The sequence below is a fragment of the Mytilus galloprovincialis genome, chromosome 1, assembly GCF_965363235.1.
Source record: "Mytilus galloprovincialis chromosome 1, xbMytGall1.hap1.1, whole genome shotgun sequence".
Taxonomy (NCBI): Eukaryota; Metazoa; Mollusca; class Bivalvia; order Mytilida; family Mytilidae; genus Mytilus; species Mytilus galloprovincialis.
The window spans coordinates 25,507,189-25,533,000 of NC_134838.1; the positions used below are offsets into that span (position 1 = coordinate 25,507,189).

A 25,812-nucleotide genomic window follows, 5' to 3' on the forward strand; every position below is an offset into this window, starting at 1 on the left:
CAACTTAAATTCTAAAAAAAAAAATTGTGTGTGTCTATGCTAAGCATGCGATATCTGCTAAAAACTGTGGTCACACCTTACCATATAGCTCGAACGAACGCATAAAGGATAAACAAAAGTTTTACATCTACAAAATTTTTGCATCCGTTAGGAGTCCGCGATGTAATGACCAAATAAAACGGACGTGTAATAAGCCGAAAAATGGGTTGGAAGAGGTATAAAAAAAAAAAAAAATAATGTCAGAATAAAGAGCCAATAGTTTTGCCTGATCATGATTAAGAAGTTGAGCCAAAAATATTAATGATACCAAAGAAAACTAACATACCAATAACACGGTGGGTATGGTTGTCCTGCGAGAGAACGTTCTGTGCTGGTGATTTGGTCCTGTCAGGTGCTGGTGGGTCCTGATTCTGTGCTGGTGGGTTTGTTTACATTGTATCAGAACGGCAATAAAACGACTGTTTTGTTGCTTAATTTTTCTCTGATGCGTCATAAGTACCATGCAAAGTATATTACAACAATATTATATTGCAAAAGTCGTGCAAGTTCGTTAAACGGAATTGTCCTGACGCAGTGCTGGTGATAAGAAAAACGGTCCTGGTTCTGTGCTCCTATGTCCTGGTTCTGTGCCTTTATATTTTAGTTAAAAGTGGCATATATTCAAGATCATTGATGCTGTACTGTTATTGGTTAATTAACTGTTGTCTGCTTTCTTGAAATTGACATTGTTGTGAATCTGATTACTGTTATTATGAGAGAAAAAATACCCCTATATTTTTATTTTTTTTTAAATTAACTGTAATCTTATTTATTGGCCTGTTAATGGAACCCTTCTTGCACCCTTTTAAGATAAGAAAATATGTTTACGATTTTCGGGATTACGATCATTTTGCAAGATCACCAAAATGCGTTGTAAATTATACAATACTTATATAAAGTAGATGATGTGGTATGTTTGTTGTCAATGGACAAATTTCCATAAGAAACCAAAGGAAGTATGTGTTAACAACCATACGTCATCGTACGACCTTCAACAATAACCCATAAAATAAAAATGTAAAAGGTTTTGCATAAAAATGGAGAGCAAAAATATAGAACAAAGGACTTTCTGAGCGTTTGAATCATATGTCTTTAGCAGCTTAAAACACATTTGTTTGTGAACAATTTAGTGCTGACTATAAGAATGACAATAGTGTTGCAGGTTTGTTTGTTTGTTTTTTTTTTTTTTTGGGGGGGGGGGGGGGGGGGTGGGTAATAAGTTAGAGCGAGATTACAGTGAAAGTTTTAAGCTTGGCATAGTTTCTCGTAAGATTTAAAAGTTGTATTTTAAAAGAAAAATGTATCTTATAGCTATTAAGAATCACTTGCTGTATCTGTAAGATTTTTTCAACATAATTTTTTTGTCTGAACGGTTATCAGGTATATTTTTTCAAAAGTTCGATAGAACACTAAAAAAAATTCACTATTTTATGAAAGGGCAGACTAGAATATGTCAGAGAATGAAGACGAGATAACCTTTGTACAGAGATTTTTGTTATGTTTAGCATGGGATCAACACAAGGGTACATTATCCTTAAAGATCTATTTAAAAGTATTTGAAACTACCGTTTGCTTTGTTAATTGTGCCTTCAATTTCAAACATTAAAATATCTCATAGCTTCATACTACCAATTGAGTATAAAACAAGTATATAAGTTTAAAAAAGAACTTCTTAGATTAAACACCTACATTTAACTTTAAAAGGTCATAACAGTTTAAAACAATACAAATCTACACACACACACACACAAAACTGGCTTAATTTCAACTGGTTATCAACCCGAATCGCTATAAGATCATATATTAGCTCACCTGTGTGGAGGGGTTGTGTGAGGTTCATGTATTGTCTTAGCGTCCGCAATTACAAAAAGATCTTTTCTGAAATTACTTGACCAAATGTTACCAAATGATTTTTCAAGAGTGAATCTAGGAAAAACAATATTCATCAACAAACATGACCACTGTCTGTTAAAATGTATTCGAGTTTTTAGTTACAGCCGATTACATTGAGTATGTAGGCAAAAGTAATATCTTTGGTTAGCTTGCTTGTTAGCTAAACCGTGAAGTCATTGTTAGGTAAGGTATACTACCCTCCTTTCGAAGTAGCCTGGTCCTACAGACAGAAAAATGTGTCATTTGTCGGACTAGTCTACTCTTAAAGTAGGGTAGTTTACATAACCTAACAATGACTTTTCTGTTCAGCAAGCAAGATAACCAAAGATATTCACTTTGTCTACACACTCATTGAAATCGGCTTTAATATTGCAAAAGTTCTAGCAATTAGGGCAAAACTTACCGAGTAAAAAAATCAAAAGGCCAATGTCTATCTACCTTGCACATTTCAGAAAATTCAGATCAGATAACGAAACTGGGTCCAGCAAAATTTATAAGCAATTTAAGATTTTGACCCTCACAGTTTCCATTCACCACAAATATTCTCGTTACAACGAATCATTTTAAATACAAAAATACCAGTTGCAGCCTTTTGTTTATCTATTAATATATGTATACGGATAAAGTTATGAAAGGCAGCAGGGTCACCAGGGTGAGGAGTCCATGTCATCTGAAATAAATGCTAAGCAAAGATCTAGAAAGCGACAGATAATCATGACATTAAAAAAACTCTCTTCTTTTCGACTTTTTTCGAACAAATTGACACATAAAATGAATTATATAGTATTGTGGAATTTTTAACTTGTGTTCAATTTATTGGTTACACCTTTTACTAGGATAAAATCCTGTCAAGTATGAGCTGGGGAAAATATTTCAGAAAAGAAGATGGAAATGTGAAAGTTTCCGTGCATCAGGTGCAACAGCATACGAACAGCTAACATGCCTCGTCAGGGTGGAAGCTAAAAAGTCCACGAAAATTTGATTTAAAACTTTTATTCGTTCCAACAAAGTTATTGAGATTTTGTTGAGGATTTAACCATCTACGACAACAAGATTTTTTTTTTAGAATTTACAGCTCTTCTATAAATATATGCAAAACAAACCAAATTGCTTGCTATGATTGTTTGGATGTTTGTAAACGACAGGTAAGTAGTCTGTTTACTATATACTAGAATTTGTTTGGACAATAAACATTAACTATAAGTTTGTATTTGTCCAATCAAATCCCAGTATGTATTGAAACTCCGACTACCTCAAAACATCCAAGCAAACATAGCAAGCAAGTCAATCAAAGTTTTTTTTTTGCATGCTTTTATAGAAGAGCTGTAAAGAAGCATTTAAGTCTTTCGCCAAAAAATACTATCAATTTCTTTTTGTCCTATGTAAACTTCCGTACCATTTCCTTCCATTCATGATCATTAAATTGAACTGTAAAATATTTTTTGGTACCTTCTTAATTCCTTAATAAGTCTTATGTATACATAATTATGACAATAACTGTTGTGAGCACAAGATTTACTGCACACTTTTAAAGTTCTGCTTCATTAAACATTAAAATGTGAACTTAAGTTTTGAGACTTTTTTAATCGACACGATTGGAATTTTTGTATATGAGAACATGGTTTATCTATTAGTTGAAAATGCGGCTTTGAACTAGCTTTCAGTACCTGCGAGCATTTGTTGTTCAATAATGTGTGTCTTTGTGTTATTATTTTATGTGATAAATTGTTGTGTTGGTACACCACTGTAACAATGAAGGAGGAAATGAGGAGGACGAAAGATGTTGCCCTTAATATGTAATTATGTAATACAAGTTACGATCATTTGAAAACACATATTAAACAGCCAAATCGATGCACAAGAGCTAAAATAGGAGTCATAGATCCTATTGACAACAATTATCTGCCCAATTTTATTGATTTTGTAACATTTGTTACAAATATGACCAACTTCTTATCCAAAATCACCAGCACCGTATCAGGACCCACCAGCACAATGACAGGACCCACCAGCACAGTATCAGGACATGAATAAATTGAGAAAATGCTAAATTTTAATAAATTGCAATGTTTTTTCACAAAATAGTTTTGCCGTGTGGATTGCGGTATGGAAAGCGGACTCTATGAGCATTTTTGTTTTATTTTTTCAGTTCTAGACTTTCTGAAAACGAGCACTTTTGTGTTACGCTTACTGAAACAGTTTAGAGGGTCAACTTTTTAATGGTTTACATATGAACCCATAAGAAACAAAATTGAAAAGTCTCAACTGTTTCTTCCATTTTTTATGAGTGAAAACGTCAAAAATCATCATTTTCGTCTTTGTTTACATTTTTTCATTGATCACCAGCACCCGTCAGGACCGAATCACCAGCACAGAACGTTCTCTCGCAGGACAACCATACCCACCGTGAATAATTGATTTTTCTTACGCGATTTGTTTTCAATTTGTATGTATCCGTTTTATTATCAATGTTCTTTCTGTGGTACGATTTCCAATAATACAACTCTCCAAAGGGGACCAAAATCATTAATGACACATAAAGTAACAACCAGAGGTCGACGTACGGCCTTCAATAATAAGCAAAGCCCATACTGCATAGACAGCTATAAAAGACCCCGAAATGACAATGTAAAACAATTGTAACGAGAAAACTAACGGCCTTATTAATATATGAAAAAAAAATGAACGAAAAACAAATATGTTACACATAAAAAAAATAAATAAATTCTAGCCCTGGAGATGTCAATTACAACATTATTGACGTTAAAGATTCTGTGCAAAACTGCATCTCAAATGCTAGACTTAATCTCCAGCGTTAGAACTTTAATACTAGTAGTACTTAAAAACACAGCTATTTACTATTTAGACTCTATTACAACCAAAGGCCTCTTTAAAAGCTGCTGTGATAACTACATACAAGATTAAAATGACTGTTGAAATGAAACAATATACGGCAAGTTGGTGAATTTTGACAGTTGTATATGTAATTGATACTAAGCTACACAAGGTCATGTTTTTCTCTGACTGTTTATGACGTCTTTACACTAAATTCATTGGATGTTGGATGTGTACGGATTGATAGTTTAGTCTTAGATGCATGATTTTTAGCTCACCTGGCCCGAAGGGCCAAGTGAGCTTTTCCCATCACTTTGCGTCCGGCGTCCGTCGTCGTCGTCGTCGTCCGTCGACTGTCGTCCGTCGTCCGTCGTCATTAACTTTTACAAAAATCTTCTCCTCTGAAACTACTAATCCAAATTGAACCAAACTTGGCCACAATCATCATTGGGGTATCTAGTTTAAAAAATGTGTGGCGTGACCCGGTCAACCAACCAAGATGGCCGCCACGGCTAAAAATAGAACATAGGGGTAAAATGCAGTTTTTGGCTTATAACTCAAAAACCAAAGCATTTAGAGGAAATCTGACGGGGTAAAAATGTTTATCAGGTCAAGATCTATCTGCCCTGAAATTTTCAGATGAATCGGTCAACCCGTTGTTGGGTTGCTGCCCCTGAATTGGTAATTTTGAGGAAATTTTGCTGTTTTTGGTTATTATCTTGAATATTATTATAGATAGAGATAAACTGTAAACAGCAATAATGTTCGGCAAAGTTAGATTTACAAATAAGTCAAATGACCGAAATGGTCAATTGACCCCTTTAGGAGTTATTGCCCTTTATAGTCAATTTTTAACCATTTTTCATAAATCTAAGTAATCTTTTACAAAAATCTTCTCCTCTGAAACTACAGGGCCAAATTAATCCAAACTTGGCCACAATCATCTTTGGGGTATCTAGTTTAAAAAATGTGTGGCGTGACCCAGTCAACCAACCAAGATGGCCGCCACGGCTAAAAATAGAACATAGGGGTAAAATGCAGTTTTTGGCTTATAAATCAAAAACCAAAGCATTTAGAGGAAATCTGACATGGGGTAAAAATGTTCATCAGGTCAAGATCTATCTGCCCTGAAATTTTCAGATGAACCGGTCAACCTGTTGTTGGGTTGCTGCCCCTGAATTGGTAATTTTGAGGAAATTTTGCTGTTTTTGGTTATTATCTTGAATATTATTATAGATAGAGATAAACTGTAAACAGCAATAATGTTCATCAAAGTAAGATTTACAAATAAGTCAACATGACCGAAATGGTCAGTTGACCCCTTTAGGAGTTATTGCCCTTTATAGTCAATTTTTAACCATTTTTCGTAAATCTTAAGTTATCGTTTACAAAAATCTTCTCCTCTGAAATTACTGGGCCAAATTAATTCAAACTTGGCCGCAATCATCTTTGATGTACCTTGTTTGAAAAATGTGTCCGATGACCTGGCCATCCAACCAAGATGGCCACCACGTCTAAAAATAGAACAGGGGTAAAATGTAGTTTTTTGCTTATAACTCTGAGACCAAATCATTTAGGGGAAATCTGACAAGGAGTTAAATTGTTTATAAAGTCAATATATATCTGCCCTGAAATATTCAAATGAATTGGACAACCAGTTGTTGGGTTGCTGCCCTCCAATTGGTAGTTTTTAAAGAAATTTTGCTGTTTTTGGTTATTATCTTGACTACTATTGTAAATAGCGATAAACTGTTAACAGCGATAATGTTCATCAAAGTAAGATCTACAAATAAGTCAACATGACCTAAATGGTCAATTGACCCCTTAAGGAGTTATTGCCCTTTATAGTCAATTTTTAACAATTTTCATTAATTTGGTAAATTTATGTAAATTTTTACCAAATATTTTTCTCTGTTACTAATTGGCAAAGTTCATTATAGATATAATTGTAAGAAGCAAGAACGTTCAGTAAAGTAAGAACTTCAAACACATCACCATCACCAAAATACAATTTTGTCATGAATCCATTTGTGTCCTTTGCTTAATATGCACATAGACCAAGGTGAGCGACACAGGCTCTTTAGAGCCTCTAGTTTTATTAGTTGTTAGTGGCTTTGAACTAGCTGTCAGATAACTGCGAGTACTCTCAGATCTATTGTCGTTTTGTTGTCGGGATGTTCAAGAACCCGGCCACGTCCAATTGTATTTTTGTCCATCTGATGAGTTAAACGTTTTTCAACTGATTTTTATAGTTCGTTCTTATGTTCTTATGTTGTACTGTTATATATACCACTGTCCCAGGTAAGCGGGGATCCCGCTAACATGTTTAACCCCTCCACATTATTTATGTATGTGCCCGTCCCAAGTCAGGAGCCTGTAATTCAGTGGTTGTCGTTTGTTTATGTGTTACATATTGAATCATATTTGTTTTTCGTAATTTTTTTTTTTATAAATAAGGCCTTTAGTTTTCTCGTTTAAATTGTTTTGCATTGTCATATCGAGGCCTTTTATAGCTGACTATGCGGTATGGGCTTTGCTCATTGTTGAAGGCTGTACGGTTACCTATGGTTGTTAATGTCTGTGTCATGTTGGTCTCTTGTGGACAGTTGTCCCATTGGCAGTCATACCACATCTTCCTTTTTATAGTTGAAAATTTCATTCACCAGAAGATCTCAACATTGTTCCAGAATATCTCAACCGATACCAGAAAATCTCAACATGACATACTTTATAACATATTTAGCATAATGAAATTATATTAGTAAAGAAAAAGAACAAACTATAATTTTATGTTTATAATGTTTTAGAAAAATACTAATTTACTAATATATATGCTAGTTTATCAATGATATCACTGTCATTTTGTCAATAGCTGACTGCGCTGGTCACATTTACCTGCTGGAGAAAAGTCATTACGATGTAATTTTAAATCCAATTCATTTGTGTTATACACGAGACAAACTGTAATTCAAATATCTCTGGCATGACATTCTCCGATTTTACAAAAAACGCATTGATTTTCAGTAAATTGACGGAAAGTCAACCTACCCTGTGTTTATTTTGAATATTTTGAACCAGAATAGCTCAACAGGAAGTGCCAGAATACTTTTTTCCGTCTCAACATTTGGTTGAGATTAGATGGTTTACCAGGCGTGCAATTGATATTTTATCGTGTGTTTTTCTATGTTGTGATGTTATACTATTGTCTCAGGAAAAGGGAGAAGGTTTGGCACCATTAAAACGTTTAATCCCGCTGCAAATGTTTACACCTGTCCTAAGTCATGAATCTGATGTACAGTAGTTGTCGTTTGTTGATGTAATTTATACGTGTTTCTCGTTTCTAATTTTTTTTATATAGATTAGACCGTTGGTTTTCTGGTTTGAATGGTTTAACACTTGTAACTGTGGGGCCCTTTATAGCTTGTTGTTCGGCGTGAGCCAAGGCTCCGTGTTGAAGGCCGTACCTTAACCTATAATGGTTTACTTTTATAAATTGTTATTTGGATGAAGTGTTGTCTCATTGGCACTCATACCACATCTTCCTATACCTAAATCCCGGCAGGTTTTGACAATTCATTAGATGTGCGATATATGTATTTTGACATTCTTTACTTCAAGTATAATATCTTGTACTCTTTGAGATTATTATTTCGCACTGGAAATGTAATACTATACTTGCAAGTGCACAAAGTCGATAATATATATTTATCATGTTTTATAGTACTCGCTTTAATAATAACCAGGTCTTTTAATAACCTTATTGACAAGGGGCTTGGTTTTCGAAAATATCTTATGACTGAGCCATGTCTTGTGATAGTTGTAGGACATGCCATAGTCGTAAGATATGTTTTCAAAACTGTCCAAAGTTACGATATGTCATTAGGTCTGCATGTCTGTCAATTTGTCTGGTAAGCGCAACTCCTCCGTAACGGATGGACTGGTGTGGAAGGATGAACAGTTATAGTACAAGACATGAGGATGTGCATAAAGTAGTGCGGGATTGGGGAATGCTATTGTGAGAAGACTCACAATTCTAGTTTCAGCTTCCTTATTGTGAACATTTCATTTTCTATGGATGAAGTTCCTTTATATGAAGTAAATATCCAAGTTGATGTCATGTTATGAAGTTTACATGATTTATGTGGTAGAGGGTTGCTGCTTACAAAGAAGCTCATAAAACCTAGGGTATCAACCAGATAAAGTTGCAGTCCTCCCTTGACTTATTTACATCACGAGTTGGTTGACCATTAGGGAATATCTGAGACACGGATATTTTCCAAGTGTTGTTACCACAATCCTCTGTAACCTTCCTCAAATATGTCATCACTTCGAATGCACGAGACTTGTCAGCTGAATTAAACATGACCATCAAGACTATTGTCACATGTGGAGCAGGATCTGCTCACCCTTGCTGGGCATCTGAGACCTCTTCCAGTATTTGTTAGGTATTTGTTGATCCTTAGCTTTCTGTGTAGTGCTTTGAAGACTGGCGCTAGTCTTTTTTTATTGTTTGATTTTTTGCTATGACGTGTGTGCGATGTCAGTTTGTCTTCTGGTTATGAGTTTGATTGTCCCTTTGTTTTAATGCATAAAAGCAAATTCCAAATACTTCACATAACCATATAAGCTGATCATTATAGTTGCCTTTATAGAAACATACACTATTGATGTTCAGATAAGAAAAGGCAACCCGAAACAACGATAGAGATATGATACAGCCACACTGATTCAAAATTCAAATTATATGTATACATTCTATATAATTACAATGAATGGGCAGAATTCAGAATGACAATAAGACTAGAGGTTCTACAGAAAGAAAATTACTCATATAAGGGCTCAATTATAAGGATTTCTGCCATGATGACTGATTTATTTTTTATCTTATTGTCTTGGTCATCTTTGTGTCTTTAAATAAAATGATAATAATCCAAAAAATGTAAAATATTCATCAGCAACCATTCTTGACATATAATCTACAAATGAAAAATACAGTAAAAAGTAATAATTTATTCATATGCTAAAATTTGAAAGACAAAACAAGAAAATGTAAAACAAAACAAACACTACCTGCATGGAAAGCTTGAATGAAAAAAAAAGATAAAACAAGTGAAACTGCGAGCTACTGCTCACTGATGATACCCCCGCCGCAAGTGGATAATATTAATAGTGTAAAAATATGCAAGTGTTCGGTAAACAGGAAGTTGTCAAGTGATAAATCTGAAAACGCATCACACGGTATAGCTGACTTATATAAATCCTGAAACCAAATTTCAGAAATCCTTGTATTGTAGTTCCTGAGAAAAATGTGACGAAAATTTTCAACTTGGCTATCATGTGTAAAATCATACAAGTGTTCGGTAAACAGGAAGTTGTCGAGTGATGAATCTGAAAACGCATCACACGGTATAACTGACTTATATAAATCCTGAAACCAAATTTCAGAAATCCTTGTATTGTAGTTGCTGAGAAAAATGTGACGAAAATTTTCAACTTGGCTATCATGTGTAAAATCATACAAGTGTTCGGTAAACAGGAAGTTGTCAAGTGATGAATCTGAAAACGCATCACACGGTATGGCTAACATATATAAATGTTGATACCAAATTACAGAAAGGGTGGATGTGTAGTTCCTGAGAAAAATGTGACGAAAATTTTCAACTTGGCTATTATGTGTAAAATCATACAAGTGTTCGGTAAACAGGAAGTTGTCAAGTGATGAATCTGAAAACGCATCACACGGTATGGCTAACATATATAAATGTTGATACCAAATTACAGAAAGGGTGGATGTGTAGTTCCTGAGAAAAATGTGACGAAAATTTTCAACTTGGCTATTATGTGTAAAATCATACAAGTGTTCGATAAACAGGAAGTTGTCAAGTGATGAATCTGAAAACGCATCACACGGTATGGCTAACATATATAAATGTTGATACCAAATTACAGAAAGGGTGGATGTGTAGTTCCTGAGAAAAATGTGACGAAAATTTTCAACTTGGCTATTATGTGTAAAATCATACAAGTGTTCGGTAAACAGGAAGTTGTCAAGTGATGAATCTGAAAACGCATCACACGGTATGGCTAACATATATAAATGTTGATACCAAATTACAGAAAGGGTGGATGTGTAGTTCCTGAGAAAAATGTGACGAAAGTTTCATGGGACGGACTGACTGACGGACGGACGGACTGACGGACTGACGGACGGACTGACGGACAGACGGACAGACAGAGGTAAAACAGTATACCCCCCCTTTTTTAAAGCGGGGGTATAAAAAGAGGAAGAAACGGAACTAAAACATTATAATTCCCTTCGTAAATGTAGATATGTTCCAGACCATATGAGTAATAAGACCGTACGCGTACGGTCCGGACCGTATACTCGTACATAAAAAGAAGTATAGATCGCATAGCTCTCACAATAAAATGATACCACCTACTCCTCACAAAGTTCGTGATTTGCTATATTCTCCAAAATTGATGTAGAAAAAAAAAATAAATATAGGAGGTTCTGACCATATCCTCAGTGTCCAATATCTTCTTGCTACAGTTCCATTAAGTTATGGGTAGCAGAAACTCTGCAGGGAACTGGTGTGAGATGATATCGAACACTCCTGGAGTACCAAAATGGGGATATACCTTTCCTATAGATTCTAAACAAGACAATGCTTAACTTTTAAGCAAACAACAATCCAAATGACTCAGTATAACAAAACCAATCAAATCTATGTCATGAAATTAGCAATTAGGTGTCATGATTTCTATCATGTCTATTGTTCAACTCCTATTATGATGGAAAATAAACATCAAAGACTAGAAGGACTTGTGGTGCCTCTGCATTGAATAAATTAAAAACAAAAATAACTCAACATTTCACATACAATCCTGTATATCACATTTTGGTACCACACGACTATAAACAGACAATGGGTGGGATGAGGTGGGATTAAAATAACTTCACTTGCAGGCTATAAACATACATTACAGTACAAACGTTGCCTATTCTGTCAAACGTTTGCCTCCTCATTGAGTGGATATTAAACAAATGAGACAGAATCACATGGACTTCCGCCTAAGTTAATTGGCCAATGAGGTTATGACCATATCCTCAGTGTCCAATATCTTCTTGCTACAGTTCCATTAAGTTATGGGTAGCAGAAACTCTACAGACTTCCTGAAGATGAAACCCAAAATCTCAAATACAGTATAATGCCTCTTCCCAAAACTCAAAATAAAACATATCTTCTTTCTTAATATTATTTATTACATAACAAGTGTTGTACAGATAACATTAATTATACATTGCTCTTAGATTCACAAAATGTATGCATGGGTATTTTATAAATTTAACAATAATAACTTGTGCAATTTCAATTATTCAAATAAAACTTATCAAAATGATAGTTACGATGAAAACATTTTTAATTACCAATGCAAGTACAATGAATATGGTGCAAATACTTCATTAAACTTCCTCAATCTTAGGGCTAGATCACAATTAAGATTACTTTTACTCTTTGTTAAAAACATGAACTAAACTAGAATAGTCAGCTTGTTCTTTAAATACAGTTTCAATATTTTCAGACCCATTTGCAACTTGAGATAATCTCAATGCAATACTGCCTGCATCAACTAATGTATGAATTCTACTATAGTACTCGGCACTTGTTCTGCCAAACCAACCAATATGTTTCATTGCCTGGTCTACATTTTCAGCTGCCCCTGATAAAGCCATGGTAACTGCACAACCTGATCGAAAGCTATGGGGGGTTTCTCCTTCATAAATTCCCAACAGTGATAAGTAATAACGCAATCTCTCATACATGACAGAGTAATTGACAGCCTTATCCAACACTCTGCCTTTTTCAGAAACTATTCTGAACAAATAACCTACTGACATATCAACTGTACTGACTTGGCAAAAATTAACATAATCAAGCAGACCTTGTACAGGACAAATAGACAAGTCATCACACTTTTTAATAACAAATGTATTACTCTTTCCCTTATCACCTCGGAGTGTCTTTCCAAACGTATGTTGAAAAACCAAGCCACTATTATCATTTAATACTTTTACCTCCTGAGCAACAACTAAAGAAAGGTCACTAGCCCTATCACCTGCAAAAAATTGTAGTTTCATCCAAGCTCTATCTCTATACAGAATATACCTCTCCCGTAATGACAGACCAGGACTTTTAATTTCCCTATCAATGTATGAACACATTGCCTTAATTTTTGATAAAAATATAGGCTTAGCTTGTTTTGGCAATACATGTGCACTGGCTTGTTCTTCCCTGATTAGTTTAAGATATTCTTTTACTATGGGGGCACAAGCAGGGTTACCAGACTTAGAAAAAATGTCCCAATATCTCCCAAAGCCATTATCATCAAATATATTAACCAATTGATTAATCACCCCTTCAACTGTACCGGAAGCCAGTCGTTTTGGACAAAAACAGTCAAACTCCCCCTTTTGGCCTAAATGTTTGCAATGACCACCGTGAATAGTAGTTTTTCCAGAAAAATCCTTCCAAATTAAAAATCTTCGAATATCATCAGGTGTACAAACTGACAAATGTTTGCAATCTAAATCTTGGAGAAATTGGAGAAAAGAACCTTGAAAACTTTTCTTCCTCTTGTGACCCGATGAACAAGTTATTCGTTTATCTAACTCGTCCATTCTTCCCTAAATTTTTTCCAAATCAATGTCACTATTTATCTGCAATGACAAATATAAGGTCCATTTTTAGGTCAATGACAAAAATTTTAACAATTAAAAATTGAAAATATCTTAATAGGACTTATAACCTCAAAAGAAATACAATGCACATGCATTACCCAATAACAATATACATATTTTTCATAAATGAAAAGATTAGCAACACTGGTACATTAAAATTATACAAAAACATTCAATTCATTTTAAGTTCACTTGAAATATCCGTATTACAGATGTATTACTTCACATGAAATATAAACAAAAATAAGATCAAGAAAAAGAAACTCTGAATGCCCACAATGGCCATCTTAAACCAAATTCATCAACAACAAAGCCTTTCCTTGAAGGTGCTTTGACAACCCCTTTTTGACCCCTAGCTCCTAGAAGAATGGAGGTTGATGAACAACTAGTCAACATTGGCCACCACATAGGAACTGGATAAAGTTCAGGTACCACAACTGTGCAAGAAACTGACTGTTCCTTCAAAAAACATAGCAAAGGAAAAATCAATACATAGGGTGGATATACATACATATTAGATTCTGCCTTTAAATCTTGGGAAAACACATTAACACCAGAGGTTTCTGGTGTTAACCATGGGGTAAAATGTCTAAGTGGCCTACTGTCTACTGATTGCATTACATTCGAGTCTAAAGACATAAGATCAACAGTATGTGGACCAAATCGAGAATCAACTAAAACCCATGAAGCATTACTCAACATAGTATCAGCCGTGTTCAAAATTCTAGAAGGACCATCAGCCATATTCAGTTCAGATGGAACAAAACTTAGATGCAAATCAACATTTTGCCCAGCGACCAACTGAAATATATCCTTCATAATACAATTCAAGGCCGGACATTTGCTCCCTTGACTATTCCAGGCTCCTATTACCGCCATGCTATCAGTTAATACATCAACCCGAGAGTCTAATAAAGATTTTCCCAAAGATTGCAATGCCTTCAAAATGGCTTCAGCCTCCTTTTCATGAATAGGTCTAGTATCATCAGCCAACCAATAATCACCCATAGTCAAATGGTTGTCACCTAAATTCACAAGTGCCCCATATCTATAACCTGAAGAGTCTGTAACCATGTCAATCTTATTATGAAATTCTGGTCTCCATTTTGAGAAGCCTTCCCATTTGTCCAAAAATTTCCAATATTCAATCTCCTCTTTAAGAGGTCCAAATACCCTAACAGGCCTACTACATTTAGTACAAACAGAAATAGCAGCATTCACCTCCCTGCAAAAAAGCTTACAGCCAGGTACAGCTAATTGCATACTAATACACTTTCCAGAAAACCTTTGTAAAGTTCTCAAGTCTACCTCCTTAGAAGACAAAATAAATTCACGCAACTCAATAATTTTTTTCCGCTTATCCTCTGGTAAAATAAATGCTTGCTTTTCCGAATCAACGAAAAAACCAAGAAATTTCTTACAAAATTCTGGAACCAATGAACACTTCTTAAGCGAAAGAGTATACCCTAACCTTGTCAAAACCTCCAGCATAACATAAACCAACCTCCTACCTTCGAACTCTTTCTCCTCACTAAACTGCAATGGGCCCCCTCGAGTTACTGAAAACCTATCATCAATATATAATGTATTCAGTACATTTAATTTTCTTAAATATGATGTTACACACATCCCTATTGACTGGTATATGAATGGGCTTGCTTTCCAACCAAAGGGCAATGTTGTGTAAGTCATGTAAAATCCCCCAAACTGAATACCAAAATATGTAAATGAATGTTGACTAAGTTTAACATGGTCATAACCTGACTTTTCATCATATGTTACCATTAATGCATCTTTCTGTACTAATCTAGGAATATCTTTCAAAGTTTCAAGATGAAATGGTAAATCTTTCACCCACAAATTTAAAAAACGTTCATCATGGCATAAACGTGGCTTGCTGGGTTCGACTGTAAGTGGCATTACTATTCTAGGGGGTTCACATTCACCAACTGCTCCCAACAGCTTAACTGAACCCATAGCAATTTTCTCGCATAATTCTTTTGAAATAAAATCAACATGTTGCTTACAAATTTTTGAATTTTGAAAATATTGATTTGGAGGGATATCCGAATCATAGAAACGACCCTTAAAATTTCCTTTAAAGTATCTGAAAAAATCTGTAGCATCAACCCCATTTATAAGCCATTTTAGTATATCTTTATCATCTGTCCCTACTAGAATATCTTTCCAGTTAGACAAATGGTGATGAATCTGACCGCTTAGAAAAAGATCAGGATCACGCAAAGGAAAAGTCCCACTATCAAAATGAACACCACATGCACCATTCAGAACTTCTTCAGCCGAAGGAACGTGTGTTGTAAGTGAAGGAGTTTCACCTCCAAGTGTTACCCATGCTGGTTCTTGGCGTACTTGTACCTTTTCGGGATTAAAACCACTTTCCATTTCCCATTCTGGAACATGAATGTTGAATGAATTTAAACTTCCCAATTTATTACTATTCTGAAGAGAAAATAAAACTCTCTCTATATCCAAGAACCAACATAAGAGCACTTTAAGGAGAAACCCCTTCACCTACAATCCACGTGGAACATGTAGAACCACTAGGGTATCAGTGACCCTTGAATTGTAAATGAAGACATTTCAAATAGAGAAAAAATAAAATAAAATAAAAAACAAAATATTTCACAATAAATTAAAATTCCCCAATTAATTGAACATACAAATATACGAAAAACATTATTTTCCCTTTGCAGCCTTCATTTTGTCACAGTCTCTTATCTGATGACTTGTACTCTCGCAAAACAGACAAGCACCTCTCTGACGTATTCCAGAATTTCCAAAATTTCCAGAATTTCGGGGTCTACCCCTATAATTATTATTAAAGCCACCTGGATATGGCGGTTGCAAGTAAGGCATAGCATTGTATGGATACATACAAGGAGCCTGGTATGGCGGGTATAAATTATGCAATGGCGAATCTTCAGGTTTTGGAGTAGTATCCTTTTCAGGTTGCTTTTCCTTTAAACACTTCGACACAGCTTTTGTGATTGCATCCGCAACCTTACCACCCAGTACGGACAAACACAAAGAAGAGATATCTAATTTTAATTGATGTCGGTTTGCCTGACGTGTTAACTCTTCAAAGGTATCGGCATCATCATGATTAACCCGTCTTGCAGCTTTAGCAAGTTCCTCCAGAGTAAGTAATATGAGTGAATCACTAGGATTATCTTGCAGACAAAGTGTCCTCACCTTCTCCTTTAAGTTCTTAACAACTTCTTCTTTTGTAGTATTCTCTAAGTTAGCAATCCTGTCTTCCAAATCGTCCCTCTTCCTTTTATTTGTCCCATTGTTGTTGTTGTCACCACTACTCTGCACAATGTCACCACTCATCTGCACATTGACAGGATTAGCACTAGTAGTGGGAGTCTTAAAAACAGAAAACAAAATCGGTCTTAAAAACAGAAACAAAACCGGTATCATTATTAACACACATTACATAACACCAGTCAATGCCAGTGAATCACTATTAATATCAAAATTCTATGTAAATTACCACAGTGTTGTCAATATTTTCATTTATAAATATGAATAAACATATACTTGGATTCAACCAGTATGGATTACGTCACAGTAAGACAAGTAATTATGTATTAACCAACAAGACAATTTTATATTTTTATATGCTCGTTATGTGGTACAATTTGTTGCTCATAAGTGAAGGCCACACAAAGACCATAAATGATGGCATTGTCCAATTACTTCTTAGGTTATTATCTCATTGGCATACAATTTTAGAAATTCTCTAGTGCGATCATTGATTTGTCTTCTAAGCTTGTCATCCTAGTCAATGTGCAGAATTGTATATGTAAAATTCAATAGATTTAATTTTATCTGCCAGCCAAGACATTACATTCAAAGTGCAGGACTAGAAATTACTTACTTGATCTTGTGACTGGGTTAAATCTTGTCCACTAGGTTGCCCATATTCATTTGCATACAGTATCAAACAATGTGTGGCCCACCTGGCTTCTTCAACTGTATTATCTCTATTGGCAAATTGAAGTAAATCTTGTAGTTCTGCACCAGTTAAATCCAGAACCTGATCAATAATTTAAAACAAAAAAATGACAAATAAAACTCAACAGAGCTTTTGTTTTACTTCTTGTACTAGTAACCTTGCTAAATTAAAATAAAACTGGTTTATTTATAATGTATTACAAAACACTTGACTTGCATATGATTGTCTATAAATGGTTTTAAAATAGTAGCAAGATAAATCAAGTCAAACAATGAAATGATTAATAGTACTACAAACCTGTTGCCTCAGATCATCCATGGATAAATTATCCAATTTGTTGTCCTTTTGAAAACGGGCAAACTCCTTTAAGCCCTGTGGTTGTCCTCCTCTTATTCTCTTAATAGCTGCCACTAACCGTACCCCTTTTAATGAGTGCCTCCGTTTCAAACACGTGGTTAAAACCATCTGAAAATAAATACACAACTCTACACACTAGTCTAGACATCAAATGACCTTGCGCACCTGTTGAGGGAAATCCCCTTTTGGCATTTTTTAAAACTATCTGAAGTACCACACATAATAAACGAACATAGGCAAATGTTATTTATCATTATAATCTTAAAGAAACAAACAACATTTTTAAAAGTGTCTATCATTTGATTATATAAATCAAATCTTATAAAATCTATGATAACACGTGTCGAGCGCACCTTTCGCCACGACGGGATTGTTGAAAATCTTTATACCTCATTAAATTTCGTGAGAAACTATGAAATGAACATATCTTATCAACCAGTTTAGAATATAAATACAATACAAATGTTAAAAAAAAAAAAAAACATTGGTCCTATAGATATAATTTATTTCGCACTCGACCTCGTGGTGTCGGACTTTCCGGCCAATCTAAAATTTATTATATCTCCTTGGCCCTGGTTATTTTTTCAAATTATACCTTACAACCCTTGTCATTATTCTTCAATTATATCTCAAAACCTCTTGCTTTATCAAAAAATAAATATTACCATCTCCAAATAAATCAAACCATCTCCTTGGCCCTCGCCATTTTTCCAGTATCATATCTCATGGCCTCTTGCCCATTTAAAAATGTATTATGTCTATTGCTATTCTCAAATTACATGACCTCTTGTCATTCTTATATCATATGGCCTCTTGCCATTTAAAATAAAAAATATATACCTTTCCTATGAAGTATGTTGCCAACTTGGCCTGAGCAGTCAGGACACGGTCCGCTCTCTTCAGTGGATATTAAACAAATGAGACAGAATCACATGGACTTCCGCCTAAGTTAATTGGCCAATGAGGTTAACAGTAGCATTATATGGTTAAGAAAAAAAAGGAACTTTGTCAGTCAAATGTATAGGATGTAATGTAGAAAAGATATTGCAAGGTTGTAGTTCACCATAAATGTTGCCAACATATGTACTTAGATTAATTGTGTAAATATACAAATGTGCTGTTGACGACAAACTGTTACGGTTTTACGTGTAATTTAGATTTATAAACTTTAACAATAAACTTATTCTGCTAGAATTCTAACTATCATTCACTTGGTGAGCAGGGACAGACTGAAGGGGTATTGATTATTTTTATATATATAATTAACTAGTACACTAAATTATGTAGGGGCCAGCTGAGGACCACTTCCGGGTGTGGGATTTTCTCGCTGCGTTGAAGACCCATTAGTGGCTTTCGGCTATTGTCTGCTCTTTGGTCGGGTTGTTGACTTTTTGACATATTCCCCATTTCCATATGTATATTAGAAAATGTGTTTTAAAGAAGTGTTCGTCAAAAATAATTTAAATATCTAAATCATATCCTAATCATAAATCTGGTTGAAGATGAACAACATTTTATAACTAGTTGTCCAGCATACAAAAATGATAGGGAGATATTTTTTAAGGAGATAAACTGTATTTGTCCTAATTTTATACATCTTTCAATTGAGGCAAAATTTGTTTGGTTATTTACTAATGAAAATGTGTCTGTACTTAAATATTTAGGGAGCTATATTATTACATGTCTAGATGTTAGACGAAATGTTAATTAATGAATGTAAAAACAATGATAATCGTAATGATTTTATGGTTCTGATCCTGCCTGGAACTAACTGTATTTGATTTTTATAGAATGAAGATAATATTTATGGTTCATTTTATTATATAAAAATGTTTGTCTGTTACAAATCATGATGTATTGTTCTATGTGTATATGTTATGCTGCCCATCAAGGGCCCTTGATTGGAATAATAAAATATTCTTATTATTATTCTTATCCTGAATTTGCTTTTGCTTAGAAAACCCATTTCAGAAATGTTAAAAATATTTACATTAAACATGTTAAAGCAGAAACTTAACTTTACTTACAAGGATATAGCATATATGCTGATAGAGGGGTAGCATTTAATATATATACCACTGTTATTGTAAATTAGATTTACAGACGGAAAGACAGGGATATAAAAAAAAAATATGCCCCGCTGACAATTTGTCGCGGAGACATTAAAATAGAGCCGATTTAAGCCAGGGTTACACATTCACGATTTTTACTGTTGTCCATGACAGGATAATTCCGGATTCGAATTTATCCCAAGTCTGATTAAGATCCTGTGTATCGTAACTGAAAATTGAAACGTTGATGCGGCGTTCACACAGTGCCGATTATTGCTCCCGTTTAAAATCAGACATCCTTAAAAAACGAAAAGTAAAAAAGTCGGATTCCACAATGATCTGGAATATACTATTATTGCCTGAACGCTGTTGTAAACGTTCGTTACATATTCTTACGGATCGAAGAGGTCGGAAAAGCACCCCAGATAGTTAGATGCGTCTCGTAACATTCGGGAAAACTCATCCGATTTTGTCTAGTCGGATTACAATCTTGATTATGTCATGACAGATTCTGCTGTATCTGATCGAAATCGTAACAATGTTCTGAACTGTCTAGACATTGTCCTGTGGACCGGGCATGATTTGGTGAGATTTGTCATTGCTGTGTTTTGTCGGTTGAGTCCAGATTACATCCTGAATACGAACCGTCTTTGACGAAACCGTTCCGGAACAGTCCCGTTATTAATACAAAATTGGCAACAATACCCTCGTCTGAGTCCAGAAAATTACAGAACACGATACGAGTCCATACAAAGCCGTTTGAAATGCGGTCCAGAGGACTGTGATAGGATTGCGTTCCGACAGTACCTGATCATCCCAAATATAGCGACAGTTTTCTAACGGATATCTTCCGTCAGCGTCGGTTCACTGTCTGGTCACTGTCTGATGTCTGTTTGGTCGCACTCAGCTTCATAGGGACGCTGTCAGGATATATTCGGTCGTTTTTACATTGTAACCATGGGAAAGATGCAAATCGGACTAAAATCGGATGGAGGACGGGATAATCGGTACAAGTTTGGATGAAAAAAACTGAATTTTGACGCTTCCAGAACAAACTGATTGTTGTCGTGATTAAATAACTGTTTTTCAAGTCTTAATAAAAGTTTAAATTTTCAACAGGACGGAAGTAAAAATCGTGAATGTTTGATCCAGCGTGTTAAGTAGACACACCTAGCTGTGGGTGTACTTGGCCGAACTCTCCGGACATATGACAGACGGAAGATTCAATGCATGAATCGTCCAAGAGATAAACACATGTTTTTCATTGTTAATAACACGATTGAAAGTAAGAAAGTTAGTAAGTTTTATCTAAGGTGGACATATATATACATAATAACAGAAAACAAATGAACACCATTCGAGAGCTCTTCAACCGACTATCGCATGTATCGCACTCCGCAACTTTTGGTGTTGCGGTTTAAATATATTCTAATGTACAGGTTTTGAAATTGCATTGCTAAAACTGGTCAGGGAATTCTTCTTGTACAGCATGTACGTCATAAAGGGTCAGTAGAACACACATGAATTTACTTTCACGGTCATCATTCGATCAATAACCAGTTACCTATTTTAGTGATTGAAAAACTATAGTTTTGATGTTATATTTTTTCTTAAAATACAAAAATGTACATCTAGTATAATATACGTGACATAAATTTTCTTTAATCGACCGTGTTGACATCTTTCTCCGCAATTTTCTTTTTAAGTAGACAATCATCCCTAAATTTTATTTGTATAAAATCAATTTCACAACAATGCAAGGCCAACAAGTTATATGAATAGTGCACTAAAGTTTAAAACTTACCTGTCAACTATTACAATTAACTACTCTATCATTTAACAAAAGGGCAGTGGTAAGGTCTTTATTTTAATAAAAATCGTTCTAAATCTCATTCTGTAATATATTATAGACTTTATTTGTAGCATGCAAATATCAAATTAAATTTGTAAACCAGATATGGAAATGTCATTGTTCGTTTATATCTAAAGAAACACGGCACTCCAATAACAATTTACGTTGTTTGGAGAATTAACAAAGTTTAACAATGTTTCATTTGGAGATAACTTACTAGACCAACACATTTCTTATTTTAAGAGTTCAGTAATCTTAATCCAGACAAGAAGTGTAAGAAATGAAAATAGACCGAATTCTATTATGACTTTCTCTGAAAATTGAAATTTTATTTCTTTAACAAAAATTGGTAAAAAATCTAAACCAAAAAAATGTTGTTTTTTTTTTATTAATACTTTCGGAAAAAAGTTTTTTTTTTGGATGAAAACACAAATTCTTACAAAAATCAAAGCACAAGACAAGACAAAACACTTGTGAATTCTTTAAATAGAATAATATGCAAACATAGTTAGTTTTTGCTCTTATCATTCTTAAAACATAGCCAATATATTGTCGCCCAAGGTTCCATTTATACAGTTCCGGGCTCTGCCAATAGCACCCACGTCTCATTAAGGTCAATTTTAGATATAAAATCTAGAACAGTAGTCCGATCTGTAAATGTATCAACTGTATATCACAGTGTAGGAACGGAACTGTACGGTTTTCTAATAGTTTGGTTATTTGGGAGACTGTCTAGCGGGGCTCCGACACATGAAATATAACATGTTGCTTGATGAAAACTTTGATGAACTCTTATGTTACTGTTTAACGTTTCTACTTCAAGTTTCGGTAGCTGAAACATTCAACATGTAAATTCAATCAAATGGTAAAAAAGAAATATCTATCCAAACGTTTTCCTTAGAATGGAGGAGCTCCGAGTAAAACGATCGAAACTGCCACAAAACAGCGATAAAAAATGTCAAATAAACATCGAGAAAACAATCATTGCTACCAGAATGTTCACGTGTACCATTTCTGGTATATAGTCTTACCTGTCTGGAAGTTTCAAAACCATTATCGCAGTAGAAAACCAAATACATTAATTTTATCCATGTCGAATATTTTTGTTGAATGTACAATCGCTTGCGAATTTACTGTACACTCACTTGGGAGCTTTCCTCTACAATCGTTGACCAACTATACTACTCATACTATACTACTTTACTAGTTCATCAAAGTTTTAATCACGCAACTAGTTATTTTTCGAATGTCGGAGCCCCGCTTGACATGTACAGTCTCCCGAATTACCAAAATATTAGAAAACCGTACACTGTGTATATACTTTCCAATGGTTACATTTTGACTGATAGTTAGATTTTACGGCAGTATGTTTTTCCCTTGTTTTGATTATAGTCGAATTATACCAGTCCTCTTTTTGTTTCAGAATTGCAGGGCAATATAAAGTTACTGATCTTTCATGAACACAACGATTAGAATTTAAATGTACATATGTAGGAAAAGTAGGAAAAGGCGATCGTCAACTGAACTTTTTTTTCAGTATTTAGGAATGATATATATATATATATATATATATCAATCTGATCTTTTTTTAAAACTAGCACTAGGCCATCGGAAGCTGAATTATCAATTCAGTCTAGATGGTATAAAAAGAGCGATCGGCAACTTGAATATTTAAAAAAAAAAAAATTATGACAGAATTTAAAAAGATGTAGGTAGGAAAGTGTGATCTTTAACTGTAAGTTTGTCAGTAGGGGGTTCATTTCTTAATAACATCAAATAAACTCATCATAGATACCAAGACTAAATTTAGTATATACGACAGACGCGCGTTTCGTCTACAAAAGACTCACCAGTGACGCTCTAATTCAAAAAAGTTAAAAAGGCCAAATAAAGTACGAAGTTGAAGAGCATTGATCATTTTTGCATTCCACCTTTTCAGCTTTTTTTTCTTGAGGCATCTCACCGTCATATTGTGAATGATGGAAAGGGCGATCGTTAATAATCTATGTTTGTGGTTAAACCTTCGATATCAAGTTATTCTTATAACGCAGACAGAAATATTTATTTATATTTATATTTTAACCATTACTTGGCGTCCGTCGTCTCCGTCTGTCGTCGTCGTCCGTCTGGTGTAAACTATTTCAAACATCTTCTCCTCTGAAACTACTGAAACTACTGAACCAATTCCAACCAAACTTTAGCTGAATGATCCTAAGGGTATAGTACTATCTAGAATACAGTCTGGTTTTATTTTCTGTTTCGTAAAACCATGGCCGCCATGGCTAGAAATAGAACGTAGTGGTAAAATGCAATTTTTGGATTATATCTAAAAAACCAAAGCATTTAGAGCATATCCGATTGAGGTAAAAATGTTTAATAGGCCAAGTTCTGTCAGCCCTGAAATTTTCAAATGAATCTAACAACCCATTGTTAGATTGTTGTCACTAAATTGGTAATTGTAAGGAAATTTTGCAGATTTTGGTTATTATTTTTAATATTATTAATGATAAAGATAAACTGGAAACCGCAAAAATGTTCAACAAAGTAAGATCTCCAAATAAGTTCAATGACAAAAATTGTCAATTGTCCCCTAAAGGAGTTATTGCCCTTTTGAAAAATTTCACAATTTGTTCATTTAATTTGCTTACTTTAAAAAATCTGCTACTTTGAAACTGCTGAATCAATTTCAGCCAAACTTGGGCCGAATGAGTTTCAGAGTTTCTAGTATAAATTTTATATTTTATTTCTTTGTATGTCAAGAAACATAGCAACTATGGCTAAAATGGAACATAGGGATAAAGTGCATTTCCTTGATTTTGAAGAAAATATGATAGATACAAAGATCATTTCAAAGGAAATTTTAAGCCATTGATTAATGTTCGTTAAAAAACAAAAATAATCATAGATGAAAGAATTACAGGTGAAAGATTCAGGCTCTTGAGAGCCTCTTGTTTTTTTTTTTTTTTTTTTTTTTTGTCAACTTTTATTTTTCTGTTTCATAATTGTAAAAAGAAAGCGTTATTTTTTTCAAGTGAAAATGACCCTAAAACTAAGTGCGCGAAGGTGGGAAAGAGCGATTGTCAACTTAAATTTTCTGAGTATGAAGTTTGTGACATAATTTTAACGGTTGTAGGTAGGAAAGAGCTATCTTAGGCTTATATTTCGTCAGTAAAAGGTTTGTAACACAATAACATCAAAAAGATCATGTTTGCAGCTTTTTTGTCTTTGATGCACATCACTATCATATTTTTAATGATAGGAAAGGGCTATCGTGTTTTATCTATGTTTGCGGCTAAATGTTCGTTATGAAGTTGTTCTAATAACAAAGACAGCGATATGTATTTCTTGTTTTTGCTAATTATCTTTTTTCTATGTCATAATTGAAAAAGAAAGACCCTTAGTGTAATTGTTTTTTTTTTTGCAAGTGAATATTACTTTACATGTAAGTGCTTGTAGGTAGAAAAGAGCGATCAACAACTTAAATGTTTCCTAGTAAGGAGTTTATGACAGGATGATAACATTATGATTATTTTGATATTCCGCCTTTTCCAACTTTTAACTTTAATACACATCATTATCTTTCTTGTGACGTTCTGCTTATAATAATGTAGACAGCGATAGTTGTATATTTTCATGTTTCTTTGTATTATTTCAACCTTTGTCTCACTCTGTGTCACAATGTGTAGTGTTCGTCAAACAAAAGGAATGTCATTCTTATGGGAATTTATGATAGAATAACAAAATATAAATCGTGTTTTCGTATCTGCAATTTTATAGCGGTTATCATTAAATCAAATCTATAAAACTATCCTATAGTTTTTAAAAGTGATGGGCGATCATTGGTTTATGCTTGATTTGGTTTAACCGTTTCAATCTCTGTTTTATAGTTCTGTTAATAATGAACACAGTGATAGTTTGTTTGTATGTTTTTCTTTTATTTAAACCTCTTTTCGTGTTTTAATCGGAAAGAACAATTCGTTATGAGTAACTTTTTTTCGGCAAGAGAAAAATTACGTTTTAATTTTAACAACTTAAATTTATTTTAGCAATGGACATTTGA

At 34.2% G+C, this 25,812-nt stretch overlaps 2 protein-coding genes across 2 annotated transcripts; both read right to left on the bottom strand.

Moving 5' to 3' along the window:
• Positions 1-12,072: 12,072 nt before the first annotated feature.
• LOC143070699 (uncharacterized) lies at positions 12,073-13,138 on the bottom strand. Its single transcript, XM_076244896.1, has one exon. The coding sequence runs from the start codon at positions 12,992-12,994 to the stop codon at positions 12,281-12,283; it is 714 nt and encodes a 237-aa protein (XP_076101011.1). The 5' UTR covers positions 12,995-13,138; the 3' UTR covers positions 12,073-12,280.
• A 2,833-nt stretch (positions 13,139-15,971) lies between these two features.
• On the bottom strand, positions 15,972-17,972 carry LOC143070690 (uncharacterized). The gene is made up of 3 exons (XM_076244892.1): positions 17,790-17,972; positions 17,415-17,573; positions 15,972-16,900 (listed from the first exon to the last, which is right to left on the bottom strand). Exons 1-3 carry the CDS (start codon positions 17,955-17,957, stop codon positions 16,208-16,210), a joined length of 1,020 nt encoding a protein of 339 aa, XP_076101007.1. The 5' UTR covers positions 17,958-17,972; the 3' UTR covers positions 15,972-16,207.
• Positions 17,973-25,812: the final 7,840 nt, after the last annotated feature.

Bases quoted from the DNA above. Each gene is read 5' to 3' on its own strand.
- LOC143070690 (XM_076244892.1), bottom strand. From the start codon at position 17,957: ATGGTTTTAACCACGTGTTTGAAACGGAGGCACTCATTAAAAGGGGTA. The intron at 17,574-17,789 runs GTTTGTAGTACT...ATTATTGATCAG, and splicing joins TGGATGATCTGAGGCAACAG to GTTCTGGATTTAACTGGTGC. The intron at 16,901-17,414 runs GTAAGTAATTTC...TCTGTTTTTAAG, and splicing joins TAACCCAGTCACAAGATCAA to ACTCCCACTACTAGTGCTAA.
- LOC143070699 (XM_076244896.1), bottom strand. From the start codon at position 12,994: ATGTGTTCATACATTGATAGGGAAATTAAAAGTCCTGGTCTGTCATTA.